Source organism: Rhinolophus hipposideros, assembly GCF_964194185.1.
Source record: "Rhinolophus hipposideros genome assembly, chromosome: 11".
Taxonomy (NCBI): Eukaryota; Metazoa; Chordata; class Mammalia; order Chiroptera; family Rhinolophidae; genus Rhinolophus; species Rhinolophus hipposideros.
The window spans coordinates 76798074-76821688 of record NC_138057.1 but is presented as its reverse complement, the minus strand read 5'-3'; the positions used below and the strand labels follow the sequence as shown (position 1 = coordinate 76821688).

The following is a 23615-nucleotide window of genomic DNA, read 5'->3' as shown; positions in this document are numbered from 1 at the left end:
GATCTCCTGTCCACCCGAGGGGGCCCCAATCTCTTCCTCCGTGGGACCTCTGGGGCCAGGTCAAGGCCCTATCGTGTGGCTCCTGTAGGTTTTTCTCTCCCTGGAGGTTTCCCTACCAGTTCCTCCTCATGTCTACCTGCAGCCTCTCCTGCTTTCTGAAGAATCCAATGGGCCTTGTTTATACTGTGGGTGGGAATGGATGATGCCGTGTGGAGGGAAGTGGGAGGGAGGGAAGTTTAGGGGAAAGCCTCCTATGGGGTCTCTGTTATTCCCTGGATGCTTCAACACCCACTCTGGACAATAATCCCCTTCACCCTGTGAAACTCACCGCCCTGGTGACATCTATCCTTTCCACCGACAGCTCAGGTGGGAGCAGCAGTGAAGGGGGTGAGCATGGGGCCAGGCAGCCCTGGGTCTCCACTTTTCAGCCTGGGGGTCTCTCACTTTTCACAGACACTTGGGTTCCTCCTCTGTAAATGGTTTAATGTCACCGACCTCCAGGGGTGGCTGTGCGGATTCAGAGCTGATAAGGTGAACGCCTAGGGTGGGGCTGGTGCACAGGGAGAGCTCAGCCCTGGGGTGGATTAACTGTCCCTGGTGGGGCCTGGGGAAACCCCAGAGCCACCCCATTGTCCTCCACGAGACCACCCGTTGCCTGTGGTGCCCACCTTCCCATCGCTGAGCCCATAGTAAAAGGCAGAGGACCTGCCACATTTGGGGGCCCCCTCCACCCCATCCCAGCCTTCCCAGCTTGCTAGGCATGAGTGGGTCTCCTGGGACCCCACACTCATGCCTGGCCAGGAACTGGCCTTGTAGCCACAAGACTGGGCAAGTAAACCTTCTTCTAATCCCACACCCACCCTTCCCGTCTCTCTGTCAGGTCCTGCCGAGACAAACACATCCTGCTGTGCTCCTTCCAGAGGCACCCAGGCCTTCCTTCCCGGCCTCAATTTCCCCATCTGTGATCCAGGACAAGTATAAAGAGAAAGAACACTCCCTGACACCCCCCACCCAGCTCCATTCCCTCTGTGGGTCCTGCCAACACACACCAAAATTTGTCTTCTCGAAGCCCGGCTCTGCCAGTACTTTCTGTTCCAGAACCCTCCATGACTCCCCACAAGCCTTCAGGATACAGTCCTGGTATTGGAGGCCCCTCCTTCCAAAGCAGGGCCAGTCTGCCTCTTCAGGCTTCCTGTCCTATCACACCCCTGCTGTCCCACAGTGGTCCAACTACTTCCTGCCTCTGTGCCTTTGCTCAGGCTACTCCCCTGCCAGACATGTCCTCCTCACCCCTTTCTTTTACCCCGCACCCACTTACCCAGTCTTTCAAAGGCGGGGCCTAAGTGCCACCTCCTCCAGGCAGCTCAGGCTTCCTCCTCTGAGCTCCCTTGGGCCTGACTCTCGGTTCTACCCATAACTAGCACCACAGTGGGCACATACTTGGCACTTATTGTTTGCAGAATGACCAAGGAACAGTTCTAGGATTGTCTCCCAAACTCAGGGAGCACTGATGGGGTCGTACTTCCTGTGTGCCAGGCCCAGGGCTCAGCACTATAGTGCCCCTGGAAATCTTACGAACAGCCAGGCAAGGAAAGCACTGCTATGCCTACTTTACGAACAGGGTGACCAAGTGTTGAGGGGACTATGACCAAGGTCTCATAGCTCGGAACAAGCAGGGCAGCGTTCTGAACCCAGGGCCATCTGACTTCAGACATGTCATTAAAGTGTGTCCCCATTTCAATTTGGGGCTGTCTTTCGTTCCTGAAGGATTCTCCGCCCATGGAGCGGGCAGACACAAAGTGTGCGGCTTTGGGCAGCTGCCCTGTCCTCTCTGGGCCCTGAGGTCTCAGCTGTCATATCATGCCAATTTGGGAATGTTCCTTCCCAATCCTGGGCCTCAGTTTCCCTGCCTGAAAAATGAGAGAATGATAGCCAGTGTCATGCTATATATAAGCCAGCTTTGGTGCCCACTGAGATCTGTTCAAATCCCAACTCTACCATCTTCTTGGGACAGCTATCTCACTTCATTAGGCCTCTATTTCCTCATCTGCAAAATGGGAACACTGACTTCATGGGTCTGTGAGCTCCACATGGACTGCCTTGGCCAGCGCTTGACCCCTGAAAGCTCCGTTTGGCGGGCTGTTAGGGAGATTGTTTTCATCTGCCCCCTGGGGGATACCAGATGAACCCCACCAGGCAGCCCTGGAGAGGATGGGATGAAAAGGTGAGGTGTGTGGGGAGACAAACCTGGAGACTGGGCCCTCCCACCCCACTGCCTCCCCCCCAGGGCCCCCCACCCAGAGACAAAGCTCGTGGCACTTCCTCTCCCGCCTGGCAGGCCGCCTGGCCCAGCCCCTTCTCTAAGGAAGCGCATTTCCTGCCTCCCCGGGCCGGGCTGGATGAGCCAGGAGCTCCCCACCGCTGACGGTCATACCCCAGCCTCCATCTGCAGCCACTGGCCCAGACTGCTGCCACCACTGCTGTCCACCCCTGGGGAGCCCAGCACTCCCTCCCTGCTCATTCCTCGGCCAGCAACCCTCAGCTTGGCCCTGCACCCCTGTGCCCACTTCTCCTGACCCCTCGGCCTACACCTCAGAAGGCTGGAGCAGGGACGCCGTCGCTCCGGCTGCCTGCTCCCTTTGGGTCCCCGCGCGAGCCCACGCCGGCCCCCGTGCCCGCCCGCAGCCCTGCCCCTGGACACCGGATAAGGCCCCGCACACCGACCCCCGAGTGGACAGCATGGACCGAAGCAAGCTCTCCCTGGTCGTGGCCCTACTGCTGGCCGTCTGCAGCCACAGCCCCACAAGTAGGTGTCCAGGGACCCGGGGTGGGGAGACGCAGCCCCAAGTGTTCTTGGCCCCCTCCCTGTGTCCTGAGCTCATGCGCAGAGCAGCTGACCTAGGGGGTTTGGACAGCCCAAGGCAGATGCCATAGGGTGACCAACCATCCCAGTTTGGCAGGACCAAGAACTTTCAGCTGTAAGTCTCAGCACACAGGGGTGAGTTATTTCCCTTACCCCTGACCTCTGGCCCGGTCCTCCCAGTTTCTCCCCCAGGAAGCCCAGGTCCCAGAGTGCTGTGCACCCCCCCACTCCCCCACCCCCCACTGCCCTAGTCTCCTGCCCTCTCTGGGCCTGAGGAAGATGTGGGAAGGAGGACGCAAGACAGTTGGAGCTCGGCTTTAGGTTGTCAGTTACTTCCTTGTGGTGTGATCTTGGGGAACGGCCTTCCTGCCTCTGAGTGAAGTGGGAATGGTAACAGACTCACTTCGGGCTGTTGGTAAGGTTGTTGTTGAGGCAATGCTTGTAGAGAAAGCTCTCAGGCAGGCTGGTTGTTTCTGTTGTTATTGTTGTTCTAGGATTAGCTTTAAACCCTCCACCCTTCCCTGGGGCCTGTGAGTGGCTCTCAGACCCTTTCTGAACGCAACACCATCTCCCCTGCTTCTACCCCCAAGAAGCCTGTAGGATGGGGCACAGTCCCAGACCGGGGCTTCTGTGGACGCTCCTCAGTCTGGGGGCTCTTCCAGGCAGGCACTGCCTCTGCTGCCTTCTGAAGCTGACCAGATGATGGGCCCCGAGAAGCCGGGGACTCTCAACCCCTCATCCCACTTACTGCGGCCTCGCTGTGCTCTGTGGACACATCCACTTAAAGCCACAGGTTGGCCCCCGTGGACACCCCTTCACCCATGGTGCACCCAGGAACTCCCTAAAGGATCTGGGGGAGGTGGTGAGAAGAGGACCAGTAGCGGTGGCCACCTCCGCCCTGCCTTTCCCAACCTCGCAGCAGTTTAAAATCCCTAATCATTGGTCTCTAGAGCTCTTACCACGGCCTGCTTCACTGATAGACAGGAAGTTGAGCCTCAGACACTAAGTGACTTAGCAGGGATTTGACCCCAGGCCTGTGGCTCTCTCGAACTTTTGCTCCTAACCACGTGTGAGGTGACAACCCCTCTTGATACAGCTCCTGATAATAACCATGCAAGATGGCTGCCTTGTCACCCCATTTTACAGGACAGGAAGTGAAGGCTGCGGCCTGCCAAGTTCCTATAGCTCAGATAAGAGCCTTACCTGAACTCCAAGATAGCTACCCTGCTCCCGCATTTCCTCTCTGCCATCTCTCCAGCTGCCCCCGCATTTCCTCTCGGTCATCAGAGAAAGATTTACGTAGTTCTTTAGGATTTGGTTTTATAGGATCAAAGGCAGTTAGTTGTGTGTTGGCAAATAATTAACAACAAGGGTGGGGGGTAGTGTTTGTCAGTTTCTGTGGTGTAAATGTTCCCACACTGCCAACTCACCATACTTGGAGTGCTCCCCGGTGCCCATAGGGACACCCTTATCTAGTGTTTCCATCACACACATACGACAGATATGTATAACCTCAAGAGCATAGATAATAGTGAAATGGAGAAAAATAATTAGGAAGTAAGGCGTTTGATATTTGTTACCTTTTAAAATATATATGTTTGATTGTAAGCTTAGAAAATTTAATTTTTAATAATGGCTGTGTTGAACAGCCAGTTGGAAAAACTCCTAGTAGTTTATCAATGTGCTCCTGCGACCTGGTACTGGCACCTGCTGATCTCAGGGTTCTAGGGTATCCCAAACCATCCAGCTCAACTCACCGACAGTCTGGAAGACTGAGGCCCATGGGAGGCAGATGGGGGCCTCGGCCAAGGCTTGGAACCCAGATCTCCACGCAGGGGGAGGGAATGGGAGGGACCCAGGCATCCTCCTTCAGGCTGGAGGGGCTGCAAATGGTTCCAAAACAGGTTCAAAAACAGGTCCCACCTTCCGTGAACACAGCTTGGCAGAATCTCTCAAAACCATAACTTATGTAACAACCCAACCTTCGGAAGTCAGACCTTGAGAGTTATTTGACCAGCTCTATAAACATGTATAGTCTATAGGTACCTGTCACAAAAACCCAACAACTGGAGACCACTCAAATGCCCATCAGCCTGGATCCCATTAAATGGATGATTATGCAGTAGATTATTATGCAGCCATTACCAAGAGAAAGCTAGACCTACGTCTACATGACTGTGGACAGATGTATGGGACACACTGTTAGGTGCCCAAACAGCAATGATTCATTTCTGCAAGAATAAAATAGTAATAATTCACAATATGCACAGAGAAAATCCCGATGTCACTGTTTTGTTCTTTAGCATCGGGCGGGTTTCTCTAGGGGATTTTCACTTTCGAAGACATACTTTTTTTGTCATGCTGGAAATTTTTTTTTTAATTAATTAAATTTATTGGGGTGACAATTGTTAGTAAATTTACATAGATTTCAGGTGTACAATTCTGTATTACATCATCTATAAATCCCATTGTGTGTTCACCACCCAGAGTCAGTTCTCCTTCCATCACCGTATATTTGATCCCCCTGACCCTCATCTCCCACCCCCACCCCCCTTGCCCTCTGGTAACCACTAAATTATTGTCTGTGTCTATGAGTTTTTCTTTCTCATTTGTTTGTCTTGTTCTTTTGTTGTTTTTGGTTTATATACCACATATCAGTGAAATCATAGGGTTCTCTGCTTTTTCTGTCTGACTTATTTCACTTAGCATTATACTCTCAAGATCCATCCATGTTGTCACAAATGCTCCTATATCATCTTTCCTTAACGCCGAATAGTATTCCATTGTGTATATGTACCACAACTTCTTTATCCATTCATCTATCGAAGGACATTTTGGTTATTTCGGGAAATTTTTTGAAGAACAAACATGTAGAGATTTTTAAAAAGCAATTTAACCATATATTACCTTCAGTCCACTCCTCAAAGAAAGTAGATATGAGGGGCAAAAATTGTTAGCATGCTGATGGCTTGCGTACCAGCGTTTGTCTAGCTTTTTAAGGTACATTTAATGCGGGTGGATCAACGTTTTGGAGTCCTCTGTACCCTTCTTACGTCCCAGAGATTTCGATATCATCATGTGGACTCCATAACCATCCCATTGTGGTTCTAAAATGTTCTCTCCTTTAACTGCCAACCATCATTCACCGTAATGAAGCCCCTATTGTTGAATATTTAGGTGATTTTCTCTTTGGGCCTAATTATTAAATACCACCTCAGCGCACATTTTTGGTACATCTACCTTTTCCTGTGTTTTGGAGTATTTCACTTGGAAAGAGTCCAGAAGTGGGGATAGTAGGGTTCATGGCCCATGTTGGGTGGCTGGGATCAAAGAATGTTTCCTAAGTGTAGATGAATGTTTGCTGGAAGATGGGCCAGAGGTGTGACTTGGAGTCCCCGCGCCAGCCACCTATGTGGGGGTTTAGAACTTTCTGGAGAGGAGATTAATGACACAGGACAGAGACCACAAATATCCATCTCTTAAAGTCTGCATTCTGGGGCTGATTTCCCATTTGCCAGGAGAAAAAAGAGGTTGGAGCAGGAGCTGTGTGAGCCAAAAGAGTCTGGGTCCCTGGGACCAGTGGAGACATGACCATTAAGATTCTCTCTCACCTCAGCTAGACAGACGGTGACACTAAGAGCCAGAGGGAGAGAAAGTCTTTGTCTCAAGGTCACAGATAGGTCAGTGCTGGGCTCTCTGAGGACAGGCCTGGTCTATTTGCTTAAGGGTCTGAGGGGAATATGGGCAAGAGGGAAGGAAGCACCTCTTCTGTGTCCATGGTGCGTCAGGAAGCTCTTTGTCTTTATACCCAGTTTATAGATGAGGAAATCGAGGCTCGGGACAATGGCAGGTCCAGATTTAAACCCTAGGCTGTCTGCTCCCGCACCCATCTTCCTTTCCCGGTACCTTTAATGGCCTGGTGTGGGGACTTGGAGAGCTGGTTGCCCTGGCTCTGGGCCCACCCTCCTAGCTACAGCCCCAGCTTTAGGCATCAGCCCTGGAAGCTGAAGAGGACCCTCATTCAGGGCTGAGCTGACTTCAGTCCCTGTGACAAGGATACAGGGGGAGAGACAAATGTAACAGTCAACATTTAGAGTGCTTACTGTATGCCATATGTTGTTCTAGACCTGTTACATGTACTATCACACTCAACCTTCGCAGAAGCTTGATGAAGCAGACACTCCTGTTACCCCATTTTACAGCTGAGGAGACTGGGGCACAGGCTGGTAAAGGAATCTGCCCAAGTAACACAGCCCAGGTATGAGCAGCTGGGGCTTGAGCCCTGGGCTGAACCACTGCCCATACTGCCTCAGGGGAGATGATAGGGATCTCTCTGTTGCCAGATCTTCTCACCCTGGGCATTTGATCCCTTTCCTGCACTTACCGTGGTTCTCCCACCTACAGTGCAACTGGGTCAGTTCTGATGAGATTTTCACAACAGGGTTTTGAGGGATGAGTAGAAGCTGACCAAGTCGTCAAGTAAAGGAAGACTGCTGGTCTGGGAAAGGGCATGGCAGAGGCTAGGAACCAGGTCTGTTTGAAGGAAAAGCTCACATCTCCCCACTGACTGGGCATGAATAATCGTGACAGCAGCTGCCAGTTCCTGAGCAATCCTCATGTGTCAGGAGCCTGCTTAGCCCTGCGCATGTGCCATCTTACCAACTTTCTCACCAACTTGATGAGAACGGTGTCATGATGACCATCATCCCCATTTTACAGATAATAACACTGAGCCATGGAAAGGAAGCTGGAAGGTGGCAGGATCAGGAAGTGAACCTTTGGCATCTGTCAGATCCCTGTACTTTTTAACTCCTGTCTAGGTTGTGGAGTATCTGCAGGCATTGGGGAGTCATGCAAGACTGGAGAAAGAAGTGTTGAGGCCTCGCTGGTGGTCAGGCCCAGCGGGAGTGGTCGGGCTGGAAGCTCGGATATCTGTGAGGCTATGGTTGGACCCTGAAAGGAGCAAAGGGTGGCTGGGTGGCCTGGTGACTGAAGAAGACAAAAGCAGAAAAGACCCTTGTCAAAAAAGGATCTGCCCTGGTGTTATGAAATAATCACAGAATACTTACTGGGTTACCTCACCAAACTGACGCACCGCCGGCAAAGTGGGTGTTAGGTGCTGGAGCTATACTGTCTGGGTTCAAATACAGGCCCTGCCACTTAATAGCTGGGTAACCTTGTGGCCCATTCTTGTGCTTCCCTGATCTTCAGTTTTCCCACGTGTCAAATGGTTATAGTAGGAGTACCCACCTTGTAGGCTGTGAGGATTAAATGAATCAGCTTATGCAAGGCTCAAAACAGTACCTGGTCCTAGTGGGCACGATGAAAACTGTTTTGCAAATGGGGAAACTGAGGCTCAGAGAAGTTAGGGTTTTGCTCAAGGTGACCAGCTTTTTAAGAGGCAGAATTGGGATTTGACCCAGGACATCTGACTCCAGAGCTGCTTTTCTTGACCATTATCATCTGTGGCCTCCCAAGGTGCTTGGGGTGTCTCTGTGCTGATAGGACAGCAAGGAAGAGGAAGGGAACAGAGGTGGGAAGGTGGCTCCAGGGTCTCTCTCTAGGCCGGTCACCCAGGCCTCCAGTGGCACCTCCTTCAACTCAGGTCCCGGGAGGCCCTGGCGTTCCCCTTGGTGCCAGAGGATTGTTTTCAGCTCCGTCTGGGCCCGCCTCCGGCTCCAGGAGACAGGCCCGGGCGTCACACTCCCTCCTGTCTCCCCATTCTCGTCTGCGGGGTGGGGGCGGCCAGGATTCGAAAAGGCCCCAAAATAAATGGACCTCTTATCTGATCTCCCAGCCTGGCCTGTTATCTGATCATTACATAATGGCCAGGCCTGTGGCCTCTCCCGCTGACGCTGACGGCATGGAGGAGGTGGCTCAGGCGGCCCCGGCAATCCGGGAGGAACTGGGGTTCCTGGAAGTCTGGGGAGGGGGCAGGGAAAGTCCGAAGGGAAGGAGGAAGGCGCTGCACTACTCTGCAGGCCAGACCCTGGGTCATATGGGGAGAGGTGGGTCCGATCTCAGCCTGGTCAGCCATGTGCAGTGTGACCCTGGGTCAAACAGCCTCTCCGGGCCTCAGTATCCCCATCTTTATAGGAGGGGCTTGGATGAGGTAACAGCCAAATGTGTTCACTGATAGGGAAAGGGAGAGGGTGGGGAGCTCTGAGGGGCTTGCTGAGTTTACAAGGAGCTGGGACAGCAGGACGTTGTGCCAGCCCTTGAGTCTACTGGGGTGAGGGAGTCAGCTGGCCTGAGACATCAGACCCTCTCAGAGATCCCTCACCTGTAGGCGGCCCCATCTCACCACCTCAGCGTAGACAGTCAATTCTTCTCACGTGACTGAAATCAATCAAATAACTGTGATGAGAAGAACTACCAGATGCCCTTTCTCATAGAGTCCTCCCAAGAACCTCTAAAGGTTGTGTGGGTTCTAGTCTTATTGTCCTTATACAGACACGGAAACTGAAGCCCAAAGTGGTAAAATCATTCACTAAAGCCACATAGCTAGTAAGTGTTAGTACTGGGATTCAAACCCAGGTCAGCCTGCCTCCAGAGACCTTGCTTTTAACCAAAATGCCATCTTACCCAGGCATTCTGAAGTCCCTGGGACATAGGACAGGACCAGGGCAAGAACTGGTAAGGCCTGGGCCCTCATGGTGGTGAAATGTCCTTGTTCTGAGCTTATCCGTCCCAGGGCATTGCTGGCGGCTAGTGTTGCATGGCCAGCGCAGCCATCTTACGTCCTTCCCTGACCTCTGGTGGTCCTGAGCCCAACAAGGCAGCGGAAAGGTGGGAAAGAAGTCCTGGTTAGGCAAAAGACCGCCCAATAGCCTGGGATTCAGAAGAAGCCTCCCTACCCCCCTTCTCTGAGCTGGCGTCAGCTAGCCATGCAGCCAGTCCCTCCGCACCCATCTTTGATCTCCAAGAAAACAGGAAGTGAGCGCGACAAGATGGAGACACAAACTTCCAAACAGTCTCCCCTTCCCTGTCCTCCTTCCCTCCTCCGGAGCACCCCCCCCTTTCCCTGGCACATTCCTTAGGACGAGGTGTAGGGGCCTCATTTCCTCTTCCTCCTCACTGGGTCAGGGTGAAATTCCATTCCCTTCCCTCAGGACCCGCGTTTCCGGGCAGCACAGAGGCCGGCTCCGTGGCCTACTCCGACAGTCGCCCTCCAAACCTGGGCTACCCATTGGCTCACTGTGTCTCTAAACGCTCCTTGGCCCATTCCTCCCAGCCTCCTTGGGGCTCAAGAGGGGAAGTTTTGTCTCCTGATCTCAGCTGTTGCCTTACTTTGGAGTTAACCAGCTTGGGGGATTGGGTACGTGAATATGTGGGTCCTGCCACACAGTTAAGCTTGCCAGTTGGAGCAAATATAATATAGGATGCCCAGTGTGGGGACAGTGTCCCAGAGAGCAGTTTCCAGGCTCTCGGCCTCACGTGGAAAGGTGCTGGCTCAGTTGTTAGATGGCCATCAGCTGTAATCAGATGGCTATCCGCTGTGGCTGGGTGGCCATCAGCTGTTACCGGTTAGCCATTGGCCACTAATATAACTGCCGTGGCTACGTTGGGGGATTGGTTGGTTGGCAGAGAATCGGACAACGGATTGTGCATCGTGGAGCCTGCTTCCTGTGTCTCCAACCCAGCCGCCAGCGAGACTATGGTGGTCTAACTCCCCTAATTATGGCTCCGTGGGGGTTCCTCTTTGGCCTCACCGTATCCTGAGTTCTGGTGCCGGGAGCAGGAGCTGAGACCCCGCATGACACCCAGTTAAATTTCAGTTTCAGATAAACAATGAAAACAATTTTAGTATAAATATGTCCCATAAATATTTGGGATAAACTTATACTTTAAAAATTATTCATTTTTTATTTATTCACATTTAACTGGGTGTCTGCATTTTATCTATCAACCTTACACCTAGTAGCACTGTGACTTTGGGCAAGAGATTGTTCCTTTCTGAGTCTCAGTTTCTTCATCTGTGGAATGGATATAATGACATCCACCTCGCAAGGTAGCTGTGAAGAGGCAACAAAGTCCTTAGTCAGCGCCAAGCACCCAGGAGGCATTAACAAAGTGGGAGTCATTGTCGCCACCTTATTCTTATCTGGTCCTCTCTTCCGCTGTGTTTCCCCAACAGGTCTTGCAGAAACAGTCTATTGTGACTTAAAGCCTGTGGACCCTGAGGTGACATACATCACAACCCAGGTTTCTGAGGGCTGTGTGGCTCATGTCCCCAATGCTACTGTTGAAGTCCACATCTTGTTCCTGAAGTTCCCAAAGGTGAGTGCGTGATGGCAGTGTTGGGGAGGGACCCAGAGACAGGCCCAGGGCCAATGGGAGAAGGGGAGCCTTACTTGTGGCTGTCCCTGAGCAGTGGGTAAGGCCTCACCAGGGCCCCTCCCGGGAGGATGACATGGACAACTCACAAGGCCTATAAAGGTTGGCACTTCTAGGGCCAGCATTGGGGCAATCTTCTGGATGCCACCACAAGTCCCAGGTGGGAAGGGCTGCGTTTGGTTGGCAACCAAGTAGAGCCAGGTGGGGGGTGGAGCAGACCAGGCGACCTGTTGTGCATGTATGTCCTGTGATGGGGAGCTCGCTGCTTCTCAGCAGACACAGCTCCACTCTAGGCAGCTTTGACTTTGAGAAAGTGCTTCCCTCAGTTGAGTCCAAGTCTCCCTCCCTGGAATGTCCCCCACTGAACATCTGTGACCTAGTAAGCAGCCCCTCAGAGACTGGAAGCCAGCAATGCCAGCCTCGGAGACTATTCTTCCCCCGAGAACCCTCCTGAGGTCCACCACTTAGTTTCAATTCCTCTTTAAAAAAAAAAAAAAAAAACATATTTACTGAGCGCTTACTATGCTCTAGGTACTGTGCTAGGCCTACTATGTGCCAGAAAGTGAGTTAAACTCATTAATATATGTTAAGCCTCCCATCGAATAGCATCTGTTATTACCCCCACTTTTCAGAGGAGGAAACTGAGGCCGGCCTAGAGAGGTGAAGCAACACACTCAAGGCCAGAAGTCACACAAGATCCCCAGGGACTCCAAGCCAGGCTGTCACCTGGCTCCCCAGTGGGTCTCAGGGTTCAGGCAGCGTCTGGCCCGCCTGGGCTGGTGACCACACCTGGCTGCTATGGACTCAGGTCCTGATAGCGATTTAGTGGTGTCAGCTCAGGGTAAACTTGTGGCCAACTTGCCCCTGAAGCTGTTAAGTTGCCCTGTGTTTGTGCAGTGATAAGACAGTGCCCGGACCACCAATATCGGGGGGCCTGCTCCCCACCGCCCTGCCTGCCATGAGGACTGTGGGCCTTGATAATCCCAAAACCACAGATAGCGCCAAACACACGTTATATGGTTTTCATAGCCATTGTAATTTTTTTCAATTTTGGTGATGATCTAGAAAATAAGATTGCCCTCTATAAGTTCATTTTGTTTGCTCTGATGTTCGGATCTCTGTGTCTCTTCTGGGTGCCTGGGATCCCCCCACCCTAATCACTCAACTGTGGGCCAGTCAGAGAAAGGGCCCCTGCCCAGTACCCTGGTCTGTGGGAGGCTGATGTGTAGACAGACAGCCAGGGCCTAAGTGATTGGTGCCTCCTTAGGCAGCACAGGGCAGGGGTACCCCAGCTGCTGTGGGATTAGGTGGGGCTTCCTGGAGGAAGCAACAACAGTGAGGATGGCCAGGAGCTCACTGAGTGAAGGAACAGAAGATAAAGTGAACGCACAGGTAGGGAAGTGGGCCGCAATTGGGGTCAGCCTGTGGTTTGCTGTGGCAGGAGCTTACAGGTTACCTTGGGGTAAAGCTGGGGAGATGGAAAAGACCCTGTCATCTTACTTAGGAGTTTGGTCTTTATCCTGTGGGCAGTGACAATAATTGGAGGATTTTCAGGGGCATAGCAGGGTGCCACTGTAACTCCATCATCCTAAAACTCATGACAACAGAATCTCCCTATCACTCTGCCTCTTCCAGACAACTCACTCCATGGAACATCTGGCTTTGCACTCAGGGACCCAGGCTGCCAGCTCCAGGACTGTCAAGCATGTTTGTTTGAAGGGGTGCTGGAGAGAGCTGGGGTTCAGTAGACTAGGGCTCCAGTCCTGGACCTTTCACTGGCCAACACCTCGTATAGTGCCTGGCAAGCTGAGGGGGCTCCTTCTCCCCACTCTCCAATAGACACACATTCCTTGCACTCAGGACTCACCAAAGAATTACAGAGTGTCAGAATCTGGGCCAGGGCCTGGCATATACCAAGTTACTATTGAATGTGTGAATGAATGAATGAATGAATGCACTGCTATGTGACCTGGATGTAGGGGTTAAGAAGATGGGGTCTGGAGGCAGACAGGCTTCACATTGAACTTTGGCTTCCCCACTCATGGTGGCATGACTTTGGGCCACCTCTTCAAGCCTTGGTTTTCCCATGGGAAACAGAAAGATGATAGTCCCTGTGTCTCAGGGACCTGTGAGAATCCAATGGGATAGTGCAGAAAAACTACTGAGTGCGGGCCTCCCCAGAGCGACCGCTCCGTGTCTGGTAGCTGTTCTTGTTGTTATTGGAACGGCTCCTCTTTGGGCTCCAGGGCTCGCCCGTAAATACCCTTTTTTCGCCAGGCATGCTACAATGTATAGTCACGTCAGTCAACTAATTTGATTTCCAAAGATTATTGCTACCAGTTAGCTGAATCAGGGGCTGTGAATGTATTTTCATAGCGGGCAGCTGAGGTCCACCCTGATGTAGCCCTCCCCCCTCCGCGCCCCCGAGTGCTCCTGGCCTCCCTGCCCTGAGGGTCAAGCCCATGATCTGACCTGACCCTACTGCTGTGACACTGAAGGACCTGTGGTCTCCCTGGGAGGCACCTTCCTACCTAGACAGCCCCCAAGAATGGGGTCCATGGCCCGACAGTATCCCTCAACCAGTCATCGCCAGGTGCCTGCTCTGCGTCCAGCCTGTGCTGGGCACTGATGGTGCAGAGAGAAAACAGAGCCGGCCCCTGCCCTTGGGCCACTCCCAGGCCAGGGGAGGCAGACATGGCCATCAGCAGGCCCAGTATTGAATGATGGAATCAGCACTGGAAGTAAGTACAGGGGGCCGTCAGCCCTGATTGTGGAGGGAAAGGCGCATTAGGAAAACAGCTCCCAGTGTCTAGCTGGATGGAGAGGGGGTCGAGGGCATTCCAGGCAGAGGGCACTACATAAGCTGGCAGCGGTAGCGTGGGTGGCGGCTGTCTCAGTAATCAGTCCAATCCCTCCCGACATATGTCTGCCTTCTTCAAGTGCTGGCACAGAGACACGGCTTTCCCATCCATCCCTGCGTGGCCTCTGAATCCTCAGATTTCCTGTGAGTGGGCGGCAGATGAGCTGTGGCAGCCAAGAGCCTCAAGAAGAGAGGTTTGGGGGGGTTGTTGGGGAGATTTGCAGACAGAAGAGGGGGCCGCTGGGCCAGAACTCTATCTCACTGGGTCCCCAAAGGGCCAGCCGGAGCCTGGATTCCGGGAGGGGACTGAGGGTCACATCCTGACCCGCAGAGACAGGAAACCGGCCTGGTGTCTCAGTGATTCCCGTCAGGCCAATTGCACTGATCTGCTTGCTGTCCTTCTAACAAGCCCCAGTCAGCTGGGCCAGAGCTGGGGCAGCTGGTGATTCACCCCACTTCTGGGTAAACTCAGGGAGCCAACGATACCCCCACCCAACCATTGGAGACTTCTGGGCTCTTGCACTGACTCACTCCTGGCCAGAGGGGCACGCAGGGCTGCTCAGGTAGAGGGAGAGTGGCAGGGGCCCTGGACTCCCCCAGAATGTCCTGAGAGACTGTGAAGGGCTGTGGAAGGCAGTGGTGCCCTCAGACCTGGGCAAGGGGGGATCCTGCTCAGGGCCCCACAGTTAGTGGCCCCTCTTTCAGGTGCATCCCTTCCCCAGAGTGCCCTCCTGGAACCTGCACCCTTCCCCCTGGTCCATGCTGTGGGTACCCAGGACTCCAGAGTTCCCTGCCCCAATGCGCAGAGCCTCCTCCCACAGTGGCATGGGGCTCTTTCTTGTCCTGTTCTCTAGAGGGAGCACTGCATGGCTGGTGTAACTCCCCTAGACCTAAAGGGTAGCGAGGTGACTATTTGTGGGGGGTGGGCACGGCAGAGCTTGGGAATCCAGGCTGTGTTCTCACATGAGTGCTTGTAAAGAGAAGGGGGGTGGGCTGGGGACCAGGGGCTGCCACTTGTACTCTTGTTCCAGGCCTCGCAGGTATTAGGAGTAGGCTTGGTGGAGGGGCATGGCAGTGATTTCATTTGCTCTCTCACTGCTGTATCCCCAGTGTCCAGCTCAGGGTCCGTCTGGCAATAAATATTGGATGGATAGATGGACAGATGAGTAGATAATAGAAGGAAGGAAGGAAGGGGAAATATATACATGCGTATAAATACTTACTGGTTGGCTATCCCCAAGGGGTTAATAGTGTTACTTGTTGTTCATCATTGGTTGTTTGGGGGTGTTAGTCTTGTTTTCTGCCAAGTTCATGGAGGACACAGTGTGCCTTCTTCCTTTCCCACACTGACAACACAGAAGCCCCAGGCTGGGCCCGGTGCTGGCCTCTTGGATAGGCAAAATGGGGAGATGGGGAAGGCATGGGCTGGCCCTCATCTGGGGAAAGTAGTATGTCTCTTCTTGGGATTTTGGAAGCCCACTCTGTGGCCACCTGGCTGAAAACCATGATTCCAGGTGCCAAACACTGGGACCCCCAGCAGGCAGGATGGAATCCACGGGCCACACTGAGCCTAACTCCTCCCTGCACAGATGGGGAGACTGAGGCCCGAGAGGGGATGCCACAAGAGGTGTGTCCCAGTTCCAGCTAAGTGCTGCCCACCTCTATCATCAGCCTCCCCAGCCCCCAAACCATGACATCTCTGAATGAATGGGCAAGGAGATCGGAGGTCATGAAAGCAGTGCTACTCGGTATTTAGCCGGGCACTGAACCCACTTTGCAGGCAGAATCTCACTGAGTCCTCACAAATTTATGAAGTGGGCATATTGTTCAGCCCATTTTCCAGCTCAGGAAACTGAGGCCCAGAGAGAGGAAGTGACCACCCAGGGTCACAGGCTAATGACTGAGCCCACATTTGAATTCAGGTCAATCTGGCTTTGATCCCTTCCCCAGCCACCCTGCCTGGATGTACCATCTGAGTCTGCTGGGGTGGACAGAGGGACGGCTGGCTCCAATCTGGCCGGCTCCAGTCTGGCCCTAGGAGGGTGGGGGCTGCAAGCAGCCCTGAGGCTCCACTCCTAGAAGAATTGCTGGAAGCAACTTTCTATAAGTGGCTACTAGTGCTCAGGACCTCCTCACCGAAATCCCCCTTCCCGCCACTGACTGCTGGGCCAACAATGGCATCTGTGGGACACTGGCACAAAAATAGAAACTAGGTCTCCCGCCCACCTTCTCAGGGAGGGGGCCAGGGTGACACAAACTGGCCCAGGTTTCAGAGCTGGGGGTAAGGAGGTGGCTGCCTACCTCGGCTAAGCTCTCAGAATTCCCAGGTGCCATTGGGAAGACTGGGAGTTTGGAGGTGGGAGGCAAGGAGGCCCCTTTCCTTACCTTTGGGCTCCAGGCTGGGAGGGAAGAGGGAAATCAGTGTGCGTGTGAGTGAACGCGTCGATGAGTCAGGGCTACGGGGTGGAAATGTTTGCTGTGGAAACCCTGACGAGGTTTTCTGGTAACCAGCTGGCCTCAGCTAGGGCCGGGAGCTGAGGACCCAGAGAACCCCATTTTCAAGCCTTCCTGAGTGTCCACACTGCCCACTTGCTGTGTGGCCCTGGCCCATGACTGCCCCTCTTTGGGCCTCAGCCCTCCCCTCACTCCAGCCCCCAACTCTACAGGGAGGGACTTGGTGACAATTGAGTGGTGGTTTGGTGGGAAAGCTCTGGGACAGGAACTGAGTGTCCTAACAGAGGTTACAAATTTCTAGTCTCCTAGTCCCCTCACCCTCTGCATGACCCGACACTGACCTCCACTTGTCTTTTCACTTCCTTTATCCAGAGCCCTACCTAGTATTAGTTCCCAACTCTGCCCTACCCCCGTTTCATAGCTAGGGAAACTGAGGCACAGAGGAACAGGGACAGTTGCAGGGCACCAGCAGGAATGGATGCTCGCAGGGCTTTTGCCTCCCAACTCAGGGGCTGAGCTCCCATCTGTTCTGTCACCTGTAGGGCTCTCGGCCTGTGGGTGCCCACCAAGGGACAGGGGATGGATCTCCTCGTCCACTGCAGCCCGTGGTATCTCCAAACCACAGGGCCCATCTGTTTACCATGTGTGGGGTCTCAAAGACTACTCCCCTGGGTGAAGACACACAGATGGGGCCGACAAGATGCCCACAGGTCCAGGGGCTCTGGGTGCCACTCTGTCATCAGGCTAATGTGCCCTGGACCCCTGACTTCCCTACTCCCCAGCAGTTCCCTTGGCAGCTTTCCTCCCTGAGTCTGACTTGCTGCATCTGTAAAATGGGAGAACACCTGACCCTGCTTCTGTGAGAGCACGTGTAACACGCTCAGCACAGGGCCAGGCACGGATTTAGTCGAACCATGTGAAATTACTGACGTTTAATGGTTGTGAATTTCACAGTCTTATCGAGACAACATCTGCCCATTTAAAGTGTACAGTTGAGTGTAGATATACTTTTTAGTATATATACAGAGTTGTGCAGTCATATTATTCAAGCTAACAGCACGTACGCAATCGAGGTAAAGACGCTGGGGTGTGTCCATTGTCAAAGATTCTGGTAGGTTGCCTGTGCCCGGGCTTTCCCTGATATCAAGGGGGGGTCTCCCTTCTCCCCTGTTAATTTCAAGTGGTGATCACAATCCTGGAACAAATGTCCTTTCTGATATTTAGATGTAGATTTCGTATTTTACCAAAATATGTTATTAAATCCAGTATTTAATTTTTAAAGTCTATAGAATGCATAATGTTTTTAAAAATTGATGAAACAGGTTTCAAAACCCAAAAGTTATAAACCCATCAGACAACATTAATGAACAAACAAATGTAAACTTATACAAATGTAAATTTCAAACATGTCTTATAATTCTACTAAAATTAGCATAAAAATAATTATTCAAAAATAAGCAACTTAACTAGCTCAGTAAACTGAAGAAAAGTTGTGAAACATTGAAAATGGAATATTATTTCCTCTTTTTGTTTTAAAGAACAAACTCACAAACAAAGAGTGATTATGGTGTCATTACGGAGTAACGGAAATATTTCTGGGCAGATTTTTCCAGCAGCTGAAACATTCTCTCTGGCTCTGTGACATCAGTTGGGGAAATGGCCAAGAGAGAATTAGAAGTTAAATCTAAAAACTTTTCCACTGATCTCTTCATCTTGAAATCTCTCTCATTTTTGATAAGTTTAAAGAAATTTGGGGGGACCAGGTTTTCTCTTTGTCGAGATTGCCAGCTTTTGAGAGCAGCTGGAGTTTGTGTTTCAGTAAAAGGTTTCCATTCTTTGTCCTTGTGAATTCCTGGCAGAGCTTCTGAGGCCTAAACCTGTTTCAGGTTCAGTAGCATCTCACACTCCACTGGTTCAGAAAGTCTTCGAGCAGAGCAGATATTCTTTCAATAGAAGCTTTGCCTTTGTGAATCGCTGGATTCTTTTCCTTCTTGGGAATAAGGAGGTATAGAAAAATGTGGCTGGGCTGTAGAGTGTCTGGGAGAAGAGGCCTGCCCAGGTCCACATCCTAGCTCCATATTTACTTGCTGCGTGATCATGGGCAAATGACTTCACCTCTCTGTGCCTTGTTTCCTCATCTGTCAGTGAGACTAGTAATGGTGCCTACCTCTTAGGGTTTTTGTGAGGATTAAATGAGTCAATATGTAAAGCACTTAGAAGAGTCCTGGCACACAGTAAGCACTACATAAGTGTTAAGTATTGTTGTTCTGGGAGCATTCTAAATGTGTACACTGTGAGCAATTAAAATTTTTAATGCAGTTGGTACTGCTCAAGACATAAATGATCTCAACTTCACATTCTTATAAAATATCAAAATAATGGATTATATCAACAAAAATAAGGGCATTTTAGTACTTTAAAATAGTAAGGCAAGGCGGCCGGATTAAATAAAATATAAAATAGTAAGGCAGGGCGGCTCAGTTGATTAGAGCGCGAGCTCTGAATAGCAGGGTTGCTGGTTCGATTCCCACATGGGCTTGTGAGCTGTGCCCTCTACAACTAGATTGAAGACACAAGCTGCTGCTGAACTTCCAGAGGGGTGGCTGAATGGCTCAATTGGTTAGAGCGTGAGCTCTTAACGACAAAGTTGCGGGTTCGATTCCCACATGGGATGGTGGGCTGCGCCCCCTGCAACTAAGGTTGAAAACGGTGACTGGACTTGGAGCTGAGCTGCGCCCTCCACAACTAGATTGAAGGACAACAATTTAGAGCTGATGGGCCCTGGAAAAACACACTGTTCCCCAATTAAAAAAAAAATAGTAAGGAAACAGGAATACGGTAAACTGGGGGAGGGGTTGAAGCCTTGATCCTGCTTCAGATGGACAGAGAAAGTGCACCGGATACTGAGTCACACAGAAGCTTGCAGGCCTGGTACACAGCAAGCACTCAATAGAAATAACAAAGCTTGATCGACTGTTGTATACAATTCAGGCTCATCACATGTTTTCTTTATCTCTTTGGATTTGCTGGGACTAATCTCTTTCATTCATTCAACAAATATTTTCTGAGCACCTCCTGAGGGTCAGGCCTGAGCTGGGCCCTGGGAAGCAGGGGTGGACAGGCCAGGCAGGAAAAGTGGAGTGAAAGCCATCAGACGGTATGTGGGCTGTCAGTATTGATGTGGGTGGCACAGTCCGTGCAAGTCTGACTGGTCTGTGTGTGTGTCTTTCCCTGCCCCCCCACAGGACATGTCGAAGCTGGAGCTGACTGTCCAAATGCCCAAGCAAAATGGCACCCGGCCCCGAGAAGTGCTTGTGGTCGTAAGCACAGAGAAGTCTATCTTCCTACAGCTGCAAAATCCAGGATTCCCACTCCACCTGGCCTACGTGAGTGTGTTACCTCCAGCCCTGAGGCACTGACCATGGGAAGGCCCTGCCTGGTGAATCCTGGGGGCCCTGACAGAAAGAACCTCAAAGGCAGCAGGGTCTGGGGTAGAGTCCAAACCTGGAGGTGTGATTCAGGTGGATGGCCAACTCCATGCTCTCACATAGCCTCAGTTTTCCCATCTGTCCCGTGGGAGAACTGGACCCGATGACATCCCATAAAATAATCTTGTCACTGTCTTCGAAAAAGTTACATATATTTGAAAATATTTAAGAACCGAGGAAAAGGGTCAGGAGAAAATGTAATAATATGTTAATGGTAGTTATGGCTGTAAAGTGGGATTAGGAGACACAATTATTTTGTAAGATTTGCTCTAATTAATATGGCCTACGTTGGAGAAAAATTATTTTTTAATAATTCAAGTTTTAAGAGAGTAGGTAACTGGCAGGGACCCACAGCGAGGGCACCCAGGGCTGGAGGAAGTGGGGTGGCTGTCAACACTGGCTCCTCTACATGGAGGTCCTGGGAGGTGACCCCCAGTTGTGAGCAGCTGTTGTTTACAGCCAGAGAATGTGGGGTGGGGGGGACAGATGATAGCAAAGATAACAAGGGGGAGAGAGACACAGAAAGAAAAATGGAAACAGAAAGAGGGTGGGCCTGTTGTGGGAGAGACAGACAGACACTGAGAGACCAGGGACAGTGGGGGGAGAGGAGCTGGAGACCCCAAGACAGATGGGATCCAGGGCTGCCTGGGAGACAGGCCCAGAGACAGAGATAAATTAAGGGGTTGTTGAAGAATCCAGACAGGTGACAGGGACACCACAGACAGAGATGGCCAGCACAAAAGCCCCCAGAGTGAGGGAGCTCCTGAAGCCAACCAGGAAGGCAGAGCTGGACGAGCTCAAGCAGTACATCCCTCTGTTCCCAGTGGGGGAAATATCGAGGCCCAGTGAGGGACCAGGTCTCGTCAAGGCTCCTTCTCCTCCTTTCCCATCCCAGGCCCTCGGGAGGTGACTTAGGCAGGAGAGCTGAGCCCGGTGGGGCTCTGGGTGAGGCAGGGAACGTAAAACATGCCCGCCAGGGCTGGAAGGTCACAGCAGCCACGCCTTCTTTGGCCTTCCTCCTGGGGCTAAGAATACTCAGGATGGGGGGCGCCATCCGAGACATGCTGGCCCTTGGCCTGCTCTTCTGGAGCAGGAATGCCACCAGAGGGGCCATAGTCCAGCTGGGGGCGCGAGACTGGGCCAGATCCAGATAAATGCCTTGCCTTTTAATCCCTGTTACATTCCCATTTTACAGACCATGACTCTGAGGGTTAGACTGGATAAAGTTCCTCCCATCCCCCACTGGCCCAACCCTTCCATCATGGGGGCTAGGTTCCTCACCCAGGTGCTCATCATTTTGCCTCCTTGTTAAAGTCCTGCTCCATTCAAGGTGGGCCATCCTGTGATGTCTTTCCTATCACCACTGTCAGGCAGTCCCCTTGGGTATCTAGTCTGAAACCCTATGCTGCTTCAGCTCAATGCCCCCAATTTTGGAGATGGAATGCAAGGGAACTGAATCCAAGACTCCAACAACTTCCTCTGAATCCTTTGACTTCAACAGAGCACCTCTACCAGGAAGGCTTCCTTGTTTCCTTTCCCCCAGCCGACCAGGGTCTCTCCTGGGGTATGGGCAATAGGGGCAATGAGGCACCGGTGCCACGAAATTCCCATCCCTGGTCACCCAGGGGACCTATCCTGTTCTTTTGTTTCTTATTAAATAATATTCTTTGTCTTCTTTGTTTCAAATGATGATGCATGGCTAGTTTCTAGATGGTAAAATCCCCCAGGGAAGGAACCACTTCTATTTGTCTTGTATTCATTCATTTATTCAGCCATTTCTCCTTTCCTCCTTTCCCATGTGCAGGGAGCACGTGCTGTGTGCCAGGCATCATCCTGACGCCTGTGTTGGGACAGGTGCAAAGTCAGACAAATATTCCTCAGTCCCACTATGTGTCGAGCATCATGCAGGGACGGGCAAGGCAGACATTTTCCCTCACAGACCCGTAGAGTGTGGGGGAAACAGATAGTAGCCACCTGCTGTCATGAGTGTGGGTTGAATGAGTATGAGCATGAGGGGTGGGGGGCGATTTTGGACAGGTGATGAACATGGATATGTATCCACGCAGACCTCCAGGTATGGAAGGGAGACGGGCAGACCCTAGTTAGGGGGCTCGGGGCTGACTTCAGATCTGCCGGCCTCAGCATTCCCAGCTCTGGCTGCCTCTGCTCAGCCAAACAGCTGCCGCCCCAAATTACCTGCTGACCTCCTGTATAAGACAGGGGACTCAGACCCAGGAACAGTGCCCTGAGCCTCCTCGTGTCTCCACAGGACCCCAGTCTGGTCATCTTTCAAAATATCTCAGGAGTCAATGTCACACAACTGCCGGTCTTCACTACCAGGATCCAGGTCCTCAACTGGGCACGTACAAAGGGCGCCATTACCTCTACCGCCGAGCTGAATGACCCCCAAAATATCTTTCTCCATCTGGACCAAGGTCAGCTTCCCCGGCAGCCTCTCTGGGCTCAGGACTGGAGGAATCTGAATTCCTCTGGTGGACACTCATCAGAGGAATCTGAATTCCTCTGGTGGACATTCATCAGATGTGGACACTAAGGCTCCGAGAGGGGATGTAATTTGCCCCAAGTCACACATAGCAAGTCAGTGCTTTTTTGGAGCAGTAATTACGCCTTCACCAAATATTAGCTTGAACCAGGTAAAATTGCTACTTGTCAGTTTTTTTGACCTACAAAAACAGTACTTTCATATTTTTTATTGTGCGCGTACTATGTGCCAAGCCCTATGCTAGACATTTGGGGACTCTGTGGGCACAGACCCAGACCCTGCCCTCTTGGAGCTGACACTGTGGTGGGGAGATGACAATAAACATGTATACAGATAAATAAATTATGTAATATCAGGTTATTAGATACACATGGGAGTGAGGTGCTAGAGGCCTTTGTCCCTAACATGACAACCTTTGTGCCATGGTTCACGCCTTATATAAACCATGTGTTGACAGATAAGGAAACAGAGGCAGTGTGTGGGGGGGTGTGGGAGGGAGGTGGACTTACCATGAGCGACTGGCTGTAGTAAGTGGTGGAGGGGAAATTTGAACCCAGGTCCTCCCCTGCCCCTCACTTCTTTGCTGCTCCATCCTGCCTGCCCCATCTTTACTGTGGGTAAGGGTGGGACTCTGTGTTAGGTGCCAAGCTGCTGGAGGAGGGGACTGAGGTGATCTTGTTTCCTCAGCCCCCAGGTTACCATCTTCCTGCAGTCCCGAACCCCTCATGGACATGGGCCACACTCTCGAATGGACGCCACGCACCAAGGCCTTGGTCCGGGGCTGCCGCTTGAAAGATGTGGCCCGCCACAAGGAGGTGCACATCCTCAGGGTCCTGCCGGGCCCCGAGCCCAGGTAAGGGGGTACGCCCCCGGGCCAGGCCCCGCCCCGTCGGCACCCTCCTCTACTAAGCCCCGCCCTGTCCAAGCCTCAGCCCCGCCCCCGGCCAGATAGGAATAGTATAGTCTCCCCTCTATGAGCTCAAGCCCATCCCTCAGGCTCACATCCCAGTAATAGAGCAGCAGCTGCTCTCGGACCCCAGGCCTCGTCCCGGCTGGGCCAGTCTCCGTCAGGCCCTGCCCAACCCCGCATTCCCGCCCGCGCTGACGCTG

The 23615-nt window shown here is 52.2% G+C and overlaps 1 protein-coding gene across 3 annotated transcripts in view; it reads left to right on the top strand.

Moving 5' to 3' along the window:
- The first annotated feature begins 2170 nt into the window (after positions 1-2170).
- ENG (endoglin) overlaps positions 2171-23615 on the top strand; it is a 30019-nt gene continuing 8574 nt past the window's right edge. For 2 of the 3 annotated variants that reach the window (XM_081065998.1, XM_081065996.1), the window contains exons 1-5: positions 2383-2806; positions 11001-11143; positions 19760-19900; positions 22272-22437; positions 23193-23358. In XM_081065998.1, the coding sequence (XP_080922124.1) occupies positions 2740-2806; positions 11001-11143; positions 19760-19900; positions 22272-22437; positions 23193-23358 (683 nt within the window). In that variant the 5' untranslated portion in view covers positions 2383-2739. Of the gene's footprint in view, positions 2807-11000; positions 11144-19759; positions 19901-22271; positions 22438-23192; positions 23359-23615 lie in introns of all 3 variants that reach the window. The other variant, XM_081065997.1, reaches the window with a different exon arrangement.